This window comes from Danio aesculapii, chromosome 6 (assembly GCF_903798145.1).
Source record: "Danio aesculapii chromosome 6, fDanAes4.1, whole genome shotgun sequence".
NCBI classification, from domain to species: Eukaryota; Metazoa; Chordata; class Actinopteri; order Cypriniformes; family Danionidae; genus Danio; species Danio aesculapii.
Genome location: NC_079440.1, coordinates 9,718,268 through 9,740,168, shown reverse-complemented (window position 1 = coordinate 9,740,168; position 21,901 = coordinate 9,718,268). Strand labels below are relative to the sequence as shown.

Sequence of the window (21,901 nt, the reverse complement as noted above, 5' to 3'; positions counted from 1 at the left end):
GCATTGAACATAAAACAATTATGTTGTCCTTAATAAATCTCAAAATTTGTGTTGTTTCAACTCATTTTCTGTAAGTAGTTCGAACAAGTAGCAAAATCTTTTTTTTTTAGTGTATATTTAAAACAAGAATCATTCCTTCATTCATTTTCCTTCAGCATAGTCCTTTTATTCATTAGGGGTCGCTACAGCAGAATGAACCCACACAAACACGGGGAGAACATGCAAACTCCATACAGAAATGCCAACTGACCCAGCCGGGACGCGAACCAGAGACCTTCTTGCTGTGAGGTGACAGTGCTAACCACTGAGCCACTATACCACCCAAACAAGAATCATTTTATGACATATTAAGGCCTCGTATTCAGTATTTCTGCATCATAAGTAATTAAAAAGCAAAGAATATATATATATATATTATGAGCGCAGATCATCATTATATGTGTGTTGATTCGCTTCTGCATAAATACTGTGTCCCTATACTGACACTTTTGTTTCACAAGTGTTAATTGAAGCATTCAATTAGACTACTTTTCGCATTTAATATCCTTTCTATGCAAATAAAAATTTGATTCACACTGGATAAAAATGATTAATTGAATTGACTAAATGTTTTAAGATAAGTGGTTGCAAATAGGAGCTGAATTTAAACAAACAAATGAAATTTAGTAATGTTCAACTTCATTTCTTTGTTTAAATTCAGCCCATACAATTTGTTTGCAAACCACTGTCTTTAAATAACTAATTACTTAGGCCTATTTAATTATTTATTTATTATTTATGTACAGTAATTGAGACATAAAATGAGACAGTAAACTATAATCAACAAGGAAAATGTAAATGAAAACTGTAAATGAAAACGTAAATGAAAAAGCTTATTCATTGACTGTCTTAGTCCTATCACTTTAAAATAAAAAACACAGTACATCTCTCTATATTTAGTCTAAAACAATGCTTATTTAGTTATTTATTTATTTAGGCCTATATATTTGTATTTATGTTTGTACGTTCATTTTAGTTGTCTTTTATTTCTTTAATTTTACTTTCCAAATTGAATCCTCAATCCACTTTACACATTTACAGTGATAATAAAGCTTGTTAACAAGTTTTTAATGATTAATGAAGGAATTATAATGCTTTGTCTGATTATTTCATCTTCATTCACAAGAAGCAGGGTTTTACAGCTACTGTATATTTCTGTCCGTTCGCATCCCGTCCCTTTGTGCCCCCTGGCTGCATAGTTGCAAACTGGGGTTATACCTAAAACACGTTCTTACTCTTTTAGTACGGCGGTGGTAATACTCCTTTTAAAGTGTCACCCACTGTACCTAAAAAAATCTAGTAAAACCATCAAATCCTTTTCCTCAGGGCAGGGACCAAAATGGAAATCTTTGACCCACAAACAGAAAAAGGGTTTTATAAAAAGTTTGTCTAATTTCCTCTAATTTAATTTATGATATCTGAGTAGTGCTTCACCATAAATTAGCTGACATAATTGTTTTGTTTGGCAAATGCTCAGACATTCAAGGTGTTTTCCAAAATGAACTCCATTTGAGGAACCAATCCCACTCAAGCAGAGATTTTGACCTAGAAAACTCTCTTAATAAAGACATGTACCATGATTCATTTGAAAAATAAGTAACATTCGTATTGATTCTACACACTGAGTCACAATGGCATCAGCGGGAGGTTAGAGGAAGGGCACTGGGAAGCATGACAAACATGTTCATTGATTCACACACTCGGAGACACACAATGGAAAGATAAAACTACATGGCTTGAATTTCACTTTAGATGTGTGTTGTTTGCTGAAGCAGGTCGAGACATGCTCTAGTCTAACTGTAGCCATCTAACGTCAATCTACTGGAATTCATCACAAGGAACAATACATTATAGGATTTTTCTTCAAGCTATGAAGCGCTCAAGGCAGTTAGAAAGTATGTGCTGGTCTAAGATGACTGAATGCCCAATTGCATGCAAGTGGTTTCTTTAACCATTGTGTGCTGAATTGAAAAGGTTACAAAAACATTATAAAATAGTTATATATATATTTTAATAGTTTCTTACACTTTCCCTGACATTGATTTCTTTACCAGCACCAGGTATGAATTGAAATTGTGTTCATTTTAAGGATTTTAACTACAGTGCTGTCAAACAATTAATTGCAATTAGTCGCATCCAATATAAAGTTTGTATTTATATAAAATATGCATGAGTATTTTATATTTATATATATATATATATATATATATATATAATGATATACAGCCATATCGCACTGCTACTCTTGTGATATTGCCTTTATACAACAGTTCGATGGCATAATCCTGTATGTAAAAATGAAAATCAAACATGGAGACTCTCAAAAACCCTTTTGTATGACCCTTTCTTCCATTGTTCATACACATCTGCAGCTGACCGTCAGAACAGCAGAAAACATTGCTCATTCACAATCGTCACTTTAGAGCTAGTGTTTGAATGATTCTTTAGCATAATGTCTAAAGTAATGCCAAAACCGGTAATTTTGCACACATTTTGAGATTATAAGGCTGAACGGCATGAAATGCCACCAATCTACAGAGATTTCCCAGTATTTCTCTGTTGCAATCAGAACATCACAAAAATTTACGCAGAAAAAGCCAGCGCAAAGCAAACACTACCCGTTTCTGTGCAATAAATACAGCACTACGCATATAAAAAAGAGAGAGATTGACTCAGAATGTCACGTATCTAATTTATAATGATTCGTTCAGCTGTAGTTTGAAACTTACGTTGAGAAAACGCTGAGGTTTTTCTCCATCTAAGGACTTATTATGGGGTCTCTGTCGCCATCTTGTGGTGGAACGTCAACCATCAGTTTCTTTATTCTGCTCAGACAGGCTGATGGCGGAAGATGCACTGAATTCGATGTTCCGAAATTATAAATATTTTAAAATAGTCACTATCCTTCTAAATTAACTGCATAGTTGCACACTAAACAACTACATTCTTGACTAAAAAATCTCAAAAGTACATTATGTTGCCCAACACCAGCAATATATGTTAAACTGTAAGAGTGCCCTCTGCTTGTTGCTTGTTGTGGGTGGAGTAATACACAGGAGTGAAAGGTGAAGAGGTTGTACGTGTGCTGTTATTTGCTGAATATCACGCAGCTATCAGCCAATCAGACTCAAGAACCAGACAGAACTGTTGTATATATATATATATACAACAGTTCTGTCTGGTTCTTGATATATATATATATATATATATATATATATATATATATATATATATATATATATATATATATATATATATATATATATATATATATATATATATATATATATATATATATATATATATATATAATGGGTACGGAAAGTATTCAGACTAATTTTTTCACTCTTTGTTCTAATGCAACCATTTGCTAAAATCACTTAAGTTGACAGAAAAACACAGAATTGTTGACACTTTTACAAATTTGTTTTAAAAAAATACGGAAATATCACATGGTCCTAAGTATTCAGACTATTTGACTCGAAGGGTCAAACTTGCGGGTGTTTGTGGTCCTTTACTGACACTGACTCGGTAGGTGCAGAGAATAGTGTCCACCAATCATCTGTGTATGGCTTATCCTGTCGTAAAATGCGGCTTAAAGTTCCACATGACAGTAATAATTTGATTCCGGTGTTTACATGCCTGTACTGCACTTTAATAATGCGACTGAAATAGGAATACTCCACATGCCTTAATTTGATTTCTGTTTATGACGATTATGCCTTTGTTTAAGCATATCTAAAGTGCTATTCCATCGCATGGTTGTGAACCGGTTACTTTGTGTTCTGCAGTTGTAGCAGCCTCTGCTTTTGGATGCGGCAATCTTTGAACTCCGGTTAAAAAAGCAGGTACGTCAAATTCACCCAAGCAAACGAGTGACGGGCAATACAGAGGCAGACCAGGTTGCTTGCCAGGTGTGTGCAAAGCACTTGATGTGCGGTTCAAATCCAATCCTGCCTCCAATCTTCAATGCTAAATTCCCCCTCACACTCAATCATAACATCACAACTCACCTCGATGAGAAATCTTATCGCGATTTAATCTCATGAGATCTCATAGCCTGAGATCTCGTCACATCCCTAGTAAATACTGTTTGCATTAACACTGCCAAAATGAGCATTAAAAGAGAAGCAAAACAGACAAAAATTCCAACAAAGATGCTCACAAAAGGTTTCACGAAGCACACATGGCGCAAATCTTTTTTTCCGTCCGTTGACTCACTCTTTACACCACACCCTCTAAAGTGTCTAGTTGTTAAAGCACGTAGGTGTTATAACAGAATGTGTTTCTGTGGGTGAGAATGTGTCACCTGTCAAGTGTGTGAGGCCCAGCTCCTTCAGTCCATGCACTCCGTCTTTCTGATAGTTGACGAGGACAGCAAGGGCGAATTTATCTTCATACAGAGACGTCCCCCGGATGACCCGCAGCTGCTCCAGCGGCAAACGTCTGAACTGGTTTATGGCGATGAGGATGTAGCCGGTTACCTCACGGATAGACTGTGGGGAGAGATGAAGTTACATATTCAGTTAATAAAACATTACAGACACACTTTATTCACACTTTTGTTTGTTATAGAGAGCAACTGCAGGGTTACAGGAGTGTAAAAACTCATCCACTGGTCTCTATTGTGCAGTACAGTTGAAGTCAGAATTATTAGCCCCCCTTATATTTCCTAAATGATGTATAACAGAGCAAGGAAATTTTCACAGTATGTCTGATAATATTTTTTCTTCTGGATTTTTTCTTATTTGTTTTTTTTCTTTTTTTCGGATAGAATAAAAGCAGTTTTTAATTTTTTAAATACCATTTTAATGTCAAAAATTATTAGCCCCTTTATGGTTATTTTTTTTTGATAGTCTGCAGAACAAACCATCGTTATACAATAACTTGCCTAATTACCCTAACCTGCTTAGTTAACCTAATTAACCTAGTTAAGCCTTTAAATGTCAAATTTAGTCAAATATTATTTACTGTCATTATAGCAAAGATAAAACAAATCAGTTATTAGAAATGAGTTATTAAAACTATTATGTTTAGAAATGTGATGGAAAAATAGTATTATAGTATATAGTATTAAGCTCCACACACTCCGTTGAAACTCATTCTAGCCGGTTTGTTTGGATCATTGCTTGCAAAATTTGAAGATTTTTTAAATTCCTATGGCAAAAATGAATGAAAAAAATTGGACTCCATGATATATTGGTGGCGATATCAATCTGAGCCAATAAATGCTATTTTTAATGTTACTGTTATTGGTTTGATATCAAAATTAGGCTGATATATTAAAGCCCATAAATTATGTATTATTTCCGCTGGTTGAACCACTTCACTTGTTTGTTGTCTGTTTTTTTCAAAATATTTTACTGGTATTTTAATTTTTTTTAATGTTCATTGACTTGGTTGCTTGGTTCAATTTTTTTGTCAGGCACTAGATATTTATAAAAGAAAGTTGGTCAAAGAAAAGAACAGCTAATTAATGTTAAAGTTCAGAGATCAGTTCAAACTCTTCTAAAGTTGTGCTTTTAAAATTAAAACCAGTTGTTCCCTGTACATGTTTTCCCTTTTTTCAAACATGCAGAAAATGTAGAAAAAAATTATATTTATGTTTACTGGCTAATATATTGGCCTCCAAATCGAAAGCATTATCGATTAACGGTATCAGTAAAAAATTCAATATCAGTGCATCCCTAAAAAAAGCTCCTGGAACCAATGCCATTGATCAAGTGGGTATGCACAGGTGCACTCTATAGGTATATACTGTAAAAACTACAAAGATGGTATATTCATCCCACCTGTAGAAATGAGAAATCGCGGTTGTGCTCCATCTGTGTGATCTCCAGGTTTCCTATGACAATCTGGCAACCTGTGTACATTTCCTTCATGAGTTTGTATTGGACCTCAGAGGTTCCTGTCACACTCAGCAAATTCTGAGTGCCTGTACACACTCCAACTGCAGAGAGAGACAGAGAAAGAGTGAAGTTATTAACACAAATGCACATGCATTTACTCATTTCATGTCTTTGAAAGAAGTCTCTATGCTCTCAAGCTGCATTTATTAGATTAAAAGCCAGTTAAATAGAAGTATGATGTATTATTACAATTTATCCATCAACATAATTTTTGCTATGATGCACAGCTGAATTTTCAGCATCATCGAGTGTCCTTCAGAGAGCATTTCAACATTTCTTATTATTATCAACAGTGAAAATTGTTTTGCTGCTTCATATTTTTTTTGGGGGGAACTCACTTTTGATCAATTGAATGCATTTTATACCATTCATTTCCTCACAGAAAAATTGTTCTGTAATTTTATTTATAAACACACTGTACAAAAATATGTTGCTCATTCAAATTTTTAAGCTGAACCTTTTTAACTTTACAAGTCATTGTAACTTACACCAATTAAGCTGACATAAACATCAAGTTTAAATATGTTTAGCTTAAAAAATAAGTTGAAACCTGATTAACTTTATAAATTAAGCTAATGTAACATAAAACATATATTGTCATTACTTTTTATTGCAAATCTTTTAGTGCAGGGGTGTCCAAACTCGGTCCTGGAGGGCCAGTGTCCTGCAGATTTTAGCTCCAACCGCAAACAGACATACCTGGGCTAGCTAATCAAGCTCTTACTAGGCTTTCTAGAAACATCCTTGCAGGTGTGTTGAGGCAAGTTGGAGCTAAAAACTGCAGGACAACGGCCCTCCAGGACCGAGTTTGGACACCCCTGTTTTAGTGTGTAGTTTATCCCTATGACGCAAAGCTGAATTTTAAGCATCATTTGGTGTCCTTTAGAGAGCCTTTCAACATTTCTTATTATTATCAGCAGTGAAAATTGTTATGCTGCTTCATATTTTGGGGGGAACTCACTTTTGATCAATTGAATGAACGTCATACCATTAATTTCCTTAAAGAAAAATTTTACTGTCCTTAGATCTTTGCATGGTGCTTTAATGACTGCTAAAATAAATTACACAGCACACAGTGATCTTAAGTAATATTAAATACTTTTTTGTATTTATGTTGTAACAAACATTGTAATTAGTCAAACAATAACTAGCAATTGTACATCATCAAAACAATTACTTGTCAGAGCTCATTATTTACAACAATGTCTGAGCGGCTGCACATTACACCTTTTTAAAAAGCTCTGAGGGAGTCTGAGGTGAAGCTACTTTGCATTTCAAATTTTGTCCTTGGTTCAAATGTGCCATGGTCAAAACAAACCATTACTGAGGTGCGACTCTAGGAAAACATAATATGGCTAATACTCAAAGAGGTACTCAGAAATGGCCCCAGGAACCTTTACACATTAAAACTCAAAGACAAAGTGTTCTTCTGGGAAAACTGCCCATTCATGACCCTTTAAGCTCAGGTTCAGTAATACAGCATGTAAGAATAGAACCACATAATTGCAGCTCAAGATACAGTGTGTCACTGTATAAAAATGATATGACAAAAAGTCATGACAATCAAAGTTTTTAAGCTACACGTTATAAGTTATACAAAACTTATCTTAATATTTTTTGTCAGTTTGATTGATGTAAATTGAGATGACAAGAAAAGTTCATTTGATTTAACTAAAAATGATTTTGCAGCAAATTCCACACTTATAGAAATCCAGTTTCTATATCTAACCCAGGCTCATTCTGAAAATATACCCCTATATACATTTCTGGAGAGCACCAACTACATCCCGGGAGGTACTTTTTTGCTTGTTTTTGTTTTCGCGAATCCACCAGAGGCTGCTGTGTACACTTTTTGAGATCTCAAATTTCTCTGGTGAGTGCCATTCGTGCCTGCTGTTCACTCGTAAATCCACCAGAGGCCGCTGTCGACTGACTGACTGACTGACTGACCAGCCGACCGATTCCCCCACCCTCCCCCTGCCCTAAACCCAAGCAATAGTCAACTCCGCTCTCCATTTCAAGTCCGGCCATGTAAGTTCTGAGCTACTGGAGAAACTGGTTACAGTGGGAAAGATGTCCACATGGAGGTAAGCAGTCAGCTGATAAGCATGAAAAGAAACGACGTCAGTGTAGTGTTTGCTTTAATGACAAAATGCAGACATACGTACTACTGGCTACATAATTCGCTGTCTTTGAATGACTGACCGATCGACTGACCCACCCTCCTCCTTCCCTAAGCCCAACCAATAGTGTTTTCAAAAGCACTGACTGACCAGTGCCCACTCACTTCCCTAGACCCAACCAACAGTTTTCAAAAGCAATTCAGAAAATGAAAAGTCCTGGCGGCAGCCTTATTTTTACCAGGTTTTCAGATTTGACCACATTTTCACCCAGTTCTTTACTTGTTTATTTATTTTTTGCCATTTGATTTTGTTTTACCTGCTTTCTGGAATCGTACCTTTTAAAGACAAAATGCAGCCATACGTACTTCTGGCTACATAATTCACGATCTCCAGAAATGTATAAAGGGCTACGTTTTCAGAATGAGCCTACACTGAAAAAATGTTGTCTGCAAAATTGTTTCAAACAATTTATTTGTGTTGAATTTAAACAAACAAATTAATTTAGTAACATTCAACTTAATTTTTTTGTTTAAATTTAGCCCAAACAAATTGTTTACAACCACCTAACTTAAAAAAATTGAGTAAATCCAAGGAATCGTCTTTGAATTATTTTTTTCAGTGTGTGTTGAATATATTGTACCTCTTCATTTTAAAGCTGTCTTGGAAAAATGGTAAATTACAGTATATTTTGATATGAATCCAGATTCATCAGATAAATAACACTATTTGGAAACAATGAATTAATTTTAATTGATTAGGGTGGTTTGTGGTGGAATGAATCGTGCATAAAATATAATAAACATATTACAAGATAAATTCTATGCTTAATTCTATCATAATAAACAGTGCTTTACAGTTTTCTGGGGAGTCTAACAATACCCAAAAACAGAAACTAAATAATTAAGTGTAAAATAACACTGCATAGTGCATTCACAGTGTAAAAAGTTAAATAAAACTAATCTCAAGTAAAGTTACAAACACAATGTTTGTGCCAGAATCCTTTAAGCTCTGCAAAAACACATGCAAATGATAAACTTTCACTCTGTTTTGGTTAAACTCGGTTGTTGCTAGAAGGGATACAGCCACAGCTGATGGTTAATAAAAATTATTTATATCATTTATTCAAAAATTACCCATTAATTGTATTTTATTAACGATCACAGTAATGTAAAAGCAGTAAATAAAGAGTATTATACATATTATTTGTTATATTACTCATTATATTATATTTTGTTAATGCCTACCCCCACCCCAACCCTCACAACAATATAAAAATAGTAATTATACAGAGTATTATTCAAATTATTTATTATATTACCCATTATATTATTTTTAATTAATACTTACCCTACCCCAACTCTCACAGTAATGTAAAAATAGTAATTATACAGAGTATTATACATATTATTTATTATATTACGCATTAAATTGTATTTTAGTAATGCATATCACCACCACAATCCTCACGGTAATGTAAAAACAGTAATTTTACAGAGTATTATACATATTATTTATTAATTACCCATTAAATCATATTTTATTAACGCATATCACCACCACAACCCTCACGGTAATGTAAAAACAGTAATTTTACAGAGTATTATACATAGTATTTATTATATTACGCATTAAATTGTATTTTAGTAATGCATATCCCCACCACATCCCTCACGGTAATGTAAAAACTGTAATTTTACAGAGTATTATACATATTATTTATTATATTACGCATTAAATTGTATTTTATTAACGCATATCACCACCACAACCCTCACGGTAATGTAAAAACAGTAATTTTACAGAGTATTATACATATTATTTATTATATTACGCATTAAATTGTATTTTATTAACGCATATCACCACCACAACCCTCACGGTAATGTAAAAACAGTTATTTTACAGAGTATTATACATATTATTTATTATATTACGCATTAAATTGTATTTTATTAACGCATATCACCACCACAATCCTCACGGTAATGTAAAAACAGTAATTTTACAGAGTATTATACATATTATTTATTATATTACGCATTAAATTGTATTTTATTAACGCATATCACCACCACAACCCTCACGGTAATGTAAAAACAGTTATTTTACAGAGTATTATACATATTATTTATTATATTATGCATTAAATTGTATTTTAATAACGCATATCACCACCACAACCCTCACGGTAATATAAAAATATGAATTATTGTCATACAGTGTCAAAAAAACTATGCTATATTAATGTGAGTATCTGCAGCTGTATCCCTTCTATACTTCACCATTAAACTCTGCAGTAAGTCTGTGGTGCTTGGTCAGCTATAAATCCTGCGATGGGCTGCATATGCTCACGATGCGATATCGATGATGAAACATTATATTGTGCTGCTTCGTTTTACATAAATGAACCGAAAAGCACAGGGACTTACTGATAACACACTTATAAACCCTTAACAACGTTACAGAGTGCAACAAATCAGTTTAAAAGTCCCTTGTGAAATGCAAACAGGTGTTCAGTCCAGCCACACAGGTGAGATTGTGGGTCAGACATTGTGTTGAAATGCTTTCCAGAAAGAATGTGTGTATTTCCAGGCTGTATTTGGAAACCTTATCAAACTTCTCCTTCAGTAAATGCAATGAAATGCTCAAGAAATGCTCAAGAGCAAACACACACTCACAGAACACTGAGATACTGGGATTTATCTATTTTCTCTCAGTGCAAAATACACACTAAAGCAAACACAGTCTTGCTTTTAACAGATACACACAAATGCCATACTATAGATACCTGTGCTGGGAACTTGAACTGATAAGATCTTGATTTGAGGCATGCTGTAATGGCTAGCTAAGAGACAGGAAAGGCAAGTAATGTCAGAAACGGCTTCGAAGCATTAGTCAAACCTAAAGTTTGCATTTTTAAGGGTAAAACATTTTGAGCTTTTGCATGGTCTCAAGGAAAATGTCTAGCCATGCAGCTAAATAAAAAAAGGATGTTCTGAAAATGTTTTGTTAATGTTTCAAATAGGTTACAACTAGGCATGGGATGATAACCAGTTCCAAGGTTTACTGCGGTTTGGAAAAAGGTTTTAAAACCCCTAAAATTATCTGCTATACGGTTCCCAAGGTATATGTAAGGTTTTTTAATGTGGTTTTGAAAGGAATGAAGACAGAAAAGGTCAATGATGTGTTTTAATTATTTAGCCTACTGTTCCAAAATATTTTCAATTTTTCCTAAAATGAAATATATTGTGTTCAAGTTGTTATTGTTTTTTACCCAGACATTTAAAACATATTTTAAAGCAGCAATACTGTGATACCGTGATTTTTTTATCCAAAGGTTATCATACCGTCAGAAACTTATGCCCAACTAGGAATGTAGGTAATATTTTACTCGAGTAAAAAGTATGATAAATGTTTAATAAAATGTTTATATTCTGTATATATATATATATATATATATATATATATATATATATATATATATATAAAGTTATTTTATATCTGTAATGACTAGAACACTTAAATGAATGTTAGTAACAATTGAATGTTGCTAATTACTAATGTTAATGCAAAAATTTATCTGTGGTTGACATGATCCAAACACTGTAAGAAGTAAAAAAAAAAGTGTTTTCCATTTATTTATGGTTATGAATTGCATTATTGCATGTTGATCTCTGCTCTGTTGATGTTTGATGTTGAAAATCCAGCTTAAAGCATAACAAAGTGTCTTTCATTTTCTTTTCAGCTTAGTTCCTTTATTAATCTGGGGTCGCCACAGCAGAATGATCCGCCAACTTATCCAGCATATGAAATGCAAACAGGTGTTCAGTCCAGCCACTCAGGTGAGATTATGGGTCAGACATTGTGTTGAAACGCTTTCCAGAAGAATGTGTGTATTTCCAGGCTGTATTTGGAAACCTTATCAAACTTCTCCTTCAGTAAATGCAATGAAATGCTCAAGAAATGTTCAAGAGCAAACACACACTCACAGAACATAAATGAATCTGTGGTTGACATGATCCAAACACTGTAAAAAGTTTTTAAAAAAAAGTGTTTTCTATTTATTTATGGTTATGAATTGCATTATTGCATGTTGATCTCTGCTCTGTTGACGTTTGATGTTGAAAATCCAGCTTAAAGTTTAACAAAGTGTCTTTCATTTTCTTTTCAGCTTAGTTCCTTTGTTAATCTGGGGTCGCCACAGCGGAATGATCCACCGACTTATCCAGCATATGATTTACGGAGCAGATGCCCTTCCAGCCACAACCCATCATTGGGAAACATCCATACACACACACTCTCATATACTATGGTCAATATTAGCATACCCAATTCACCTGTACCACACGTCTTTGGACTTGTGGGGGAAACCGGAGCACCCGGAGGAAACCCACGCCAACATAGGGAGAACATGCAAACTCCACACCGAAATGCCAACTGACCCAACCGAGGATCAAACCAGCGATCTTCTTGCTGTGAGGCGAACGTGCTACCCACTGCGCCACCGTGTCGCCCCTTATTGACTTTTTAGTAGTTTGAAATCATATAATGTATAAGAAATAAGTTTATTACAAAGTTTTGTACTGTAATACTCAACACCAAGGCAGACAATATATCTATTACTATATCTAAAACTATTACAAATGTTAATAAAAGTCACTTTTTTCAACTTTTCAAGTTTAAAAGTTGTTGGAAAAAAAGATCAAAGTCCCATAATGCAACTTAAAAGCAGAAATAAACTTATTAAAAAAACGAAAACAATAAAACTTTTAATAAGAAAACAAAAAAATGAATCACAAAATATGTAAAACCGCTTATTTATGGATAGTTTTACAGTTTTACAGTGCAGTGCTTAAGTTTAATATTAACTCAGTCATTATATTTCAATTTTACTCTTTAAAAATGGATCTGTATCTCAACCACCATTCAAGCTGCTGTCATTTCTAAAAGACAAAACATTCAAAATAGTGAAAATGTTGCCATGATTGATTAACTGACTTGTTTCTACAACTTTTGCAAAACAAACAAAAAAGATTTGACCCTTATCATGATAATTATCAATATCAACTGATATAATATTAATAATTTATTGCCCGTATCGCCCAGCCCTTTGTTCTGAGAACACACTCAGTTAGCTTTACTAATCTTTAATTTCACTAATGTCTGAACATTCAGTAGAGATCTCAGCAATGTCAAAATAGGCTTAGACTTTACAAACCAGTCAAGAGATTTTGATTTCAGGGCTTCTATTTGGCTTTTTACATGTACAGCTTCCATTAATGTGTATAGTTTCTATTTGAGCATGAAAAAAATCTGCAAAGTGACAACATAAATCCAATGGAATTATTTGCTATTATAAACACTATTTCTGAAGGATAACTTGTAATGCTTTTAACTTAATACTACTACTTATTAATAATACGTACAAACTAAATATATAAGGAAGTTAAGAAAGCTTTTAAAATGCACTTAGATGTAAAGATGTAAATCCAAAAATGTAAAGGTTCTGCACTCTGGTACAGGGAGTGGGAGCAGGATTTAAAGAGACACACATTGGGGTTTTTTCACTCAAAAGGGGGCATTTGTAGCATCATATAATATTTACCTTTACATTAAGTCGTTCAGCAGACCATATTATGCAAAGCGAAATACAAATGAGAAAGGTATCAAGCTAATCATCATTAGGAGAATGCAGCAAATTGAAAATAAAAGCATTTAAAGAGATAGTTCACCTGAAAAGGAAAGTTGTCATCATTTACCGACCCTGTACTTGTTTCAAACTTGTATGTGTTTCTTTCTTCTGTTAAACACAAAGACATTTTGAAGATTGCTGAAAACCTGTAACCATTTACTTTCATAGTATTAGTTTTTCCTCTTATGGAAGTCAGTGGTTACAGGTTTTCAACATTCTTCAAAATATTAAAAATAAATGTATAAAGATTTGGAACCAGGGTGGGAAGTACAGGGGGGTTTGAGGGGTTGTACCCCCCAATTAATGCTTGACCCCCCCCACTTAATGCTTGACCCCCCCCCAACCCCCCCAAATAAGATGTATGGGGGGGTCAGCCCTTTAATAGTTAAGAAATAGTTTGCTGTGATCTGTATCTTAAATAATGTTAATAATTAAAATGATAGACAACTTAAATATACGTTTGACCACACCTGTAATGGTCCATACCATTGTGAATGCATGTTTGCACCAAAAAAATATTAATTCAGCAGTTTGAAACTGGCAAATCTAGAGCACCAATAGACAGTGTAAGTGTTCACAAAACATGTTTCCCTTAATAGGTTTATTTAATATCACAAATGTCATTGAGAACCACTCAATATCTCTCAAAACACTGAAAACATATTAACAAGTTTGATTAATAATTTATATGTAATTGAATAAAATGTATACATTTAATGTCATTTATTTATATCAATTTGGTTTACTAAGGCACATTACTGAACATAATCGAAAAACTTGACCCCACTCGGTGAGTAAAAAGAGGCGATTTTTGGGTAAACTATCCCTTTACGTGACTACAGTTTATAAATACTTTGTCTCTAAATCCAATAGTTACTCTTCTAATTTGCAAATAAGTGCAGTTAAAGTACAAATTCAAATGCAAACCCAAGCTTTACATAAAACTAGTAAACAAATGACAACTTCCTATAGCAGCAAATATCAATCGAAGCAAAATCACCTACTAAGCAAACACGTAATTAAATGCTTATCTATTATGTGCTAATAAATAATCTGTGAGCTATTTTAACACCTATATATTACATCTTGGTAAATAATAGGCCCTCTTACAAAATAAAACATTAATTTGTTGTCATTTAAAGGTATAGTTCACACAAAAATGAATGTTTACTCACTATTTACTCACCCTCGAGTGGTTTCAAACCTTTCTTTTTTCTGTTCAACACAAAAGAAGATACTCTGAAGAATGTTAGAAACTTGTAACCATTGACTTCCATAGTAGGAAAAACAAATGCTGTGAAAGTCAATGGGTTTTCAAATCCCAAAACTTTTTCATTCATTCATTTATTTTCCTTCGGCTTAGTGCCTTTATTAATCAGGAGTCACCACAGTGGAATGAACTGCCTACCATACCAGCTTATGTTTTACGCAGCAGATGCCCTTTCAGCCGCAACCCAGTACTGGGAAACACCCATACACTCTTGAATTCACACTCATACATTCATTCATATTCTTTTTGGCTTAGTCCCTTTATTAATTACGGGTCGCCACAGCGGAATGAAACGGCAACTTATCCAGCATAGGTTTTACGCAGCGGGTGCAGTTGCAAACTCCACACAGAAATGCCAACTGGCCCAGCAGCGACTCGAACCAGTGATCTTCTTGCTGTGAGGCGACAGTGCTAATCACTGAGCAACCGTGACGCCTTCCAAAACTTTTCTTTAACTTAACAGAAGAACAGGAGAAACCAACACAATCTCACGGCAATTCGTAACTTTTTGATTTAGTGGCTAATTCGTATGAATTCGTATGATCTAATTCGTACATTTTTGTACGATTTGCTCATCCCCCAATGACGGTTGGGTTTAGGGGTGGGGTTAGGTGCCACGCCTCCTTTTTAAAATCGTATAATTTCATACGACTGAACTCGTACGAATTCGTACGAATTAGCCACTAAACTGACAAAACGTAAAATACTTACGTTTTCTCGTGAGATCAGGCTGGAGAAACAGGAGAACAGGAGAAATAAACTCAACAGGTTCGTGACTAGTGAACGGGGAGTAAATGATGACAGATTTTTCATGTTTGGGTGAACTATCCCTTTAACTGTATCAATCACCTCATTTGCTACAACTTTAATTTCATTTCAATTTAAGGTATACTTTAAAAGACACTTTTAAAAAGTTGCTACACCACTAGTTCTCCTGTGTTGTGAAACAGCAGTCTCTGAGCATTGTAATTCTCCTCAGGGTTTAAGATCACTGAAGCCAGTGAAAGGAAGCAGCAACACTGCATTCCAACCGTAATGCTCCAAACCCCAGAACAGACGCATGAAACTAACAAACACAAGTCAAGAGTCATTTCATAACTCACCCAGTGAAAAAATAACTACACGTAACAGTATAAAGTGCAATTCTGATCTTAAAGTGCCCCTCTTATACAGTTGAAGTCAGAATTATTAGCCCCCCTGTTTATTTTTTCCCAAATTTCTGTTTAAAAGAGAGATTTTTCCGGCACAATTCTAAACATAATAGCTTTATTAACTCATTTCTAATAACTGATTTATTTTATCTTTGCCCTCATGACAGTAAATAATATTTGAGTAGATATTTTTCAAGACACTTATACACTATACCAGGCATGTCCAAGCTCGGTCCTGGAGGGCCGGTGTCCTGCAAAGTTTAGTTCCAACCCCAATCAGACACACCTGGGCTAGCTAATCAAGCACTTACTAGGCTTTCTAGAAACATCCGTGCAGGTGTGTTGAGGCAAGTTGGAGCTAAAATCTGCAGGACACCGGCCCTCCAGGACCGAGTTTGGACACCCCTGCACTATACACTATACAGCTTAAAGTGACATTTAAAGGCTTAACTAGGTTAATTAAGGTAACTAGGCAGGTTAGAGTAATTAGGCAAGTTATTGAATAACGACAGTTTGTTCTGCAGACTATTGAAAAAAATATAGCTTAACAGGGCTAATAATATTGACATTAAAATGGCTTTTAAAAAATGAAAAACTGCTTTTATTCTAGCCGAAATAAAACAAATAAGACTTTCTCCAGAAGAAAAAATATTATCAGACATACTGTGAAAATTTCCTTGCTCTGTTAAACATCTTTTGGGAAATATTTAAAAAAGAAAAATGAAATCAAGGGGGTTCATAATTCTGACTTCAGTTGTATATTTCTGAAAACTGCCTTTCATGTGGTGTGTAGCACAGATCTAGGCGAATGAAAACATCCTGCAGAGTGTTAAATCAGAAAATGTGCCAAGTATAAAGTTTTTTGGCCACTATTTTAATGATCTAAGCGCATGGTCTAAAGCACACATCAAACTAAGCTTGAGCTATTTAAAGGATGGGAAAAACAGTCTGCGTGCCTGATGCATGGTCTGAAATGCGCAGTAGCGTGCATTAAGCCAATCAGATCCAATCTCCCATTTACTTTAAGAGCGAGATGCGGTCATTCCATGGTGTATTCACTATTTACATGCTGTACTTTGTAAGAAGAAAAACTGAACTCTTTACTAGCGAGGAAATAGATCTGCTCATGCACAAGGTTATAGTAAGCAGACCGTAGACTGTGCCAGATTCCACCAAAGCCCCCCCCCCCCCAAGAAGAAGTGGAAGGAGATAGCATTTTTTTATTTTCATGTTGGCAATAATAATAATTTACATTTAAATCCTTTAATTTTTTTTATATTTGTGTGCTGCTTTGCATCCCTGTGTGTGGAATATGCAATATGTATGTGCGTATAGGTGCATATCCAAATATAGTCCGTAAATAACAAAACATTTTAGCCACTGACTTTAGACCAACTTTTAGTTGGTGAATAACGTAGAATATTTTAGTTGCATCAAAACAGCAATGTGTCAATAATGCAACTTAACACACCTTAATTTCAGACCAGCACACCTATGGGTTCTTAAATGGCCGCAAATAGATTTGCTATTTAAACAACATGGCACAGGAAGTGAAAACAATACCTTTAAATGGGCTTAAATGAGCAAACAAATCACTGCTGCACTGCACAAGATGTATGATAGGGCTCTTTGTCACTCAAATAAAAGAGTCGACTTTATTTAGAGTTAGACTTTATTTAAAAAATGTAAAAAAAGGGTTGTTTAAAGCACGTTTAAATCATTGTTTAATTAGCACTTGTCATGCAGTACACCAATTTATCATTTTCACCATAGCATGCAATGTTTGAAATTGCACGTACTTTTAATTGTAATAAATTTAAACATAATTCTTATAAATGTAAATAAATTTATATGCATTATTTCCAAAGTTCAATAGAAATGATGCATATTTAAGTTGCTTTTTATTAAACTCGGCAGACGGTATATTTTAATTCTTTTAAGGACAAGAGTATTATGAAATTAATCACTTATAAGGATGCATATAAAAGTCTTACACCAACTGATTGCATTTAAATTAATTCAGAAAATACATTTAAAATATGATTTTTTTTTGTCAATAACATGCAATTAATTGACAAAAAATGTATTTAGTTTGAAATTAAATATTTTTTTTTCCATTAGCACTCTTTTTAAAAGTATATCAATGTATACAAGGATCCTTTTTGAAAAATAATTCTGTAAATATATCTTAAACATGAAACAAATCTTCTAACAATATTCTCCTAACGCTCCCATTAAGTTATATAATGTTTTTTTAAAAGTTCTTAGTACATTCAAAATGATAAATGAACTTGATTTTTTTATGGTTATAATAACATTATCCAAAACGTTTTAATAACGTTTCAGTCTGAAATTATATTAATGTTCTCAGAACGTTATTTAAAACATTATTATGATGTTCCATTCCCATTATATTAATGTTCTAAGAACGTTTACCTAATGTTCTCCATAAGTTTAAAAAACGATTATGTGAAAGACTGTTAGAACATCCAGTTTTTAGACGATGTTTTAACATTATTTTTGATTATAATAAGGTTATTCACAAATGTTTAAATAATGTTTCGGTCTGAAATTAAAGTAATGTTTTCAGAACGTTATTTAAAACATTTTTATGATGTTCCATTCACATTATATTAATGTTATAAGAACGTTTTCCTAATGTTCTCCATAAGTTATAAAAACGTTTATGTGAAAGACTGTTAGAACATCCAGTTTTTAGATGATGTTTTAACATTATGTTTGATTATAATAAGGTTATTCACAAATGTTTTAATAACGTTTTAGTCTGAAATTATATTAATGTTCTCAGAACGTTATTTAAAACATTTTATGACATTCCATTCACATTATATTAATGTTCTAAGAACGTTTTTCTAATGTTCTCCATAAGTTATAAAAACGTTTATGTGAAAGACTGTTAGAATATCCAGTTTTTAGATGATGTTTTAACATTATGTTTGATTATGATAAGGTTATTCACAAATGTTTAAATATTGTTTCGGTCTGAAATTAAAGTAATGTTTTCAGAACGTTATTTAAAACATTTTTGATGTTCCATTTACATTATATTAATGTTCTAAGAACGTTTTCCTAATGTTCTCCATAAGTTATAAAAACGTTTATGTGAAAGACTGTTAGAATATCCAGTTTTTAGATGATGTTTTAACATTATTTTTGATTATAATAAGGTTATTCACAAATGTTTTAATAACGTTTTAGTCTGAAATTATATTAATGTTCTCAGAACGTTATTTAAAACATTTTATGACATTCCATTCACATTATATTAATGTTCTAAGAACGTTTTTCTAATGTTCTCCATAAGTTATAAAAACGTTTATGTGAAAGACTGTTAGAACATCCAGTTTTTAGATGATGTTTTAACATTATGTTTGATTATGATAAGGTTATTCACAAATGTTTAAATATTGTTTCGGTCTGAAATTAAAGTAATGTTTTCAGAACGTTATTTAAAACATTTTTGATGTTCCATTTACATTATATTAATGTTCTAAGAACGTTTTCCTAATGTTCTCCATAAGTTATAAAAACGTTTATGTGAAAGACTGTTAGAATATCCAGTTTTTAGATGATGTTTTAACATTATTTTTGATTATAATAAGGTTATTCACAAATGTTTTAATAATGTTTTAGTCTGAAATTATATTAATGTTCTCAGAACGTTATTTAAAACATTTTTTGACATTCCATTCCCATTATATTAATGTTATAAGAACGTTTTCCTAATATTCTCCATAAGTTACAAAAAGTTTATGTGACTGTTAGAACATCCAGTTTTTAGATGATGTTTTAACATTATTATTGATTATAATAAGATTATTCACAAAAGTTTTAATAATGTTTCAGTCTGAAATTAAAGTAATGTTTTCAGAACGTTATTTAAAACATTATTATGATGTTCCATTCACATTATATTAATGTTCTAAGAACGTTTTCCTAATGTTATTCATAAGTTATAAAAACGCTTATGTGAAAGACTGTTAGAACATCCAGTTTTTAGATGATGTTTTAACATTATTTTTGATTATAATAAGGTTATTCGCAAATGTTTTAATAACGTTTTAGTCTGAAATTATATTAATGTTCTCAGAACGTTATTTAAAACATTTTTATGATGTTCCATTCACATTATATTAATGTTCTAAGAACGTTTACCTAATGTTCTCCATAAGTTATAAAAACGTTTATGTGAAAGACTGTTAGAACATCCAGTTTTTAGATGATGTTTTAACATTATGTTTGATTATGATAAGGTTATTCACAAATGTTTAAATATTGTTTCGGTCTGAAATTAAAGTAATGTTTTCAGAACGTTATTTAAAACATTTTTGATGTTCCATTTACATTATATTAATGTTCTAAGAACTTTTTCCTAATGTTCTCCATAAGTTATAAAAACGTTTATGTGAAAGACTGTTAGAACATCCAGTTTTTAGATGATGTTTTAACATTATTTTTGATTATAATAAGGTTATTCACAAATGTTTTAATAACGTTTTAGTCTGAAATTATATTAATGTTCTCAGAACGTTATTTAAAACATTTTATGACATTCCATTCCCATCATATTAATGTTCTAAGAACGTTTTCCTACTGTTCTCCATAAGTTACAAAAAGTTTATGTGACTGTTAGAACATCCAGTTTTTAGATGATGTTTTAACATTATTATTGATTATAATAAGATTATTCACAAAAGTTTTAATAATGTTTCAGTCTGAAATTAAAGTAATGTTTTCAGAACGTTATTTAAAACATTATTATGATGTTCCATTCACATTATATTAATGTTATAAGAACGTTTTCCTAATGTTCTCCATAAGTTATAAAAACGCTTATGTGAAAGACTGTTAGAACATCCAGTTTTTAGATGATGTTTTAACATTATGTTTGATTATAATAAGGTTATTCGCAAATGTTTTAATAACGTTTTAGTCTGAAATTATATTAATGTTCTCAGAACGTTATTTAAAACATTTTATGACATTCCATTCACATTATATTAATGTTCTAAAAACGTTTTTCTAATGTTCTCCATAAGTTATAAAAACGTTTATGTCAAAGACTGTTAGAACATCCAGTTTTTAGATGATGTTTTAACATTATGTTTGAATATAATAAGATTATTCACAAAAGTTTTAATAATGCTTCAGTCTGAAATTAAATTAATGTTTTCAGAACGTTATTTAAAACATTGTTAGAACATTCCATTCACATTATATTAATGTTCTCCATAAGTTATAAACACGTTTTTTTTGTGGAAGATTGTTAGAACCTCCAGTTTTTAGACAATGTTTTAACAATAAAAATATCTCAAACATGAGTTCTGCATCTTAAAGACAAAAAATGAGTTCAGAGAAGTTCAGTTCATACAAATGCATGCCAGTTTTTCTGGTTCTCAGTGCTAAATGCAAGAGTGAGTTGGTGTGAACGGCCCTCGGTGTGCTGTGAACTCAAGCATGCAGACAATGACACAATGCTCCCATTCAACCAGAGCGCGAAAACAAGTGTAGGAACCCGCCAAAACTCAAACAAACGTGCACAAAATACACACACACACACACACTAGATTCAGCTATCAGGTTAACATCACAATTACAGAAAAAGGTACCAAAAACAAAAGCCAGGGGAGGTCTAAAACCACACACACAACAGATCTGCCTGGTAAACAGAAACTTGGCCTTGGTCACAAAGAGAT

General features: G+C 32.8%; 1 protein-coding gene across 2 annotated transcripts in view; it reads right to left on the bottom strand.

Moving 5' to 3' along the window:
* erbb3a (erb-b2 receptor tyrosine kinase 3a) overlaps positions 1-21,901 on the bottom strand; it is a 74,894-nt gene that overhangs the window by 38,769 nt on the left and 14,224 nt on the right. For both annotated transcript variants that reach the window (XM_056459421.1, XM_056459420.1), the window contains exons 2-3: positions 5,832-5,989; positions 4,349-4,535 (exon numbers count right to left, since the gene is read on the bottom strand). In XM_056459421.1, the coding sequence (XP_056315396.1) occupies positions 4,349-4,535; positions 5,832-5,989 (345 nt within the window). The remainder of the gene's footprint in view (positions 1-4,348; positions 4,536-5,831; positions 5,990-21,901) is intronic.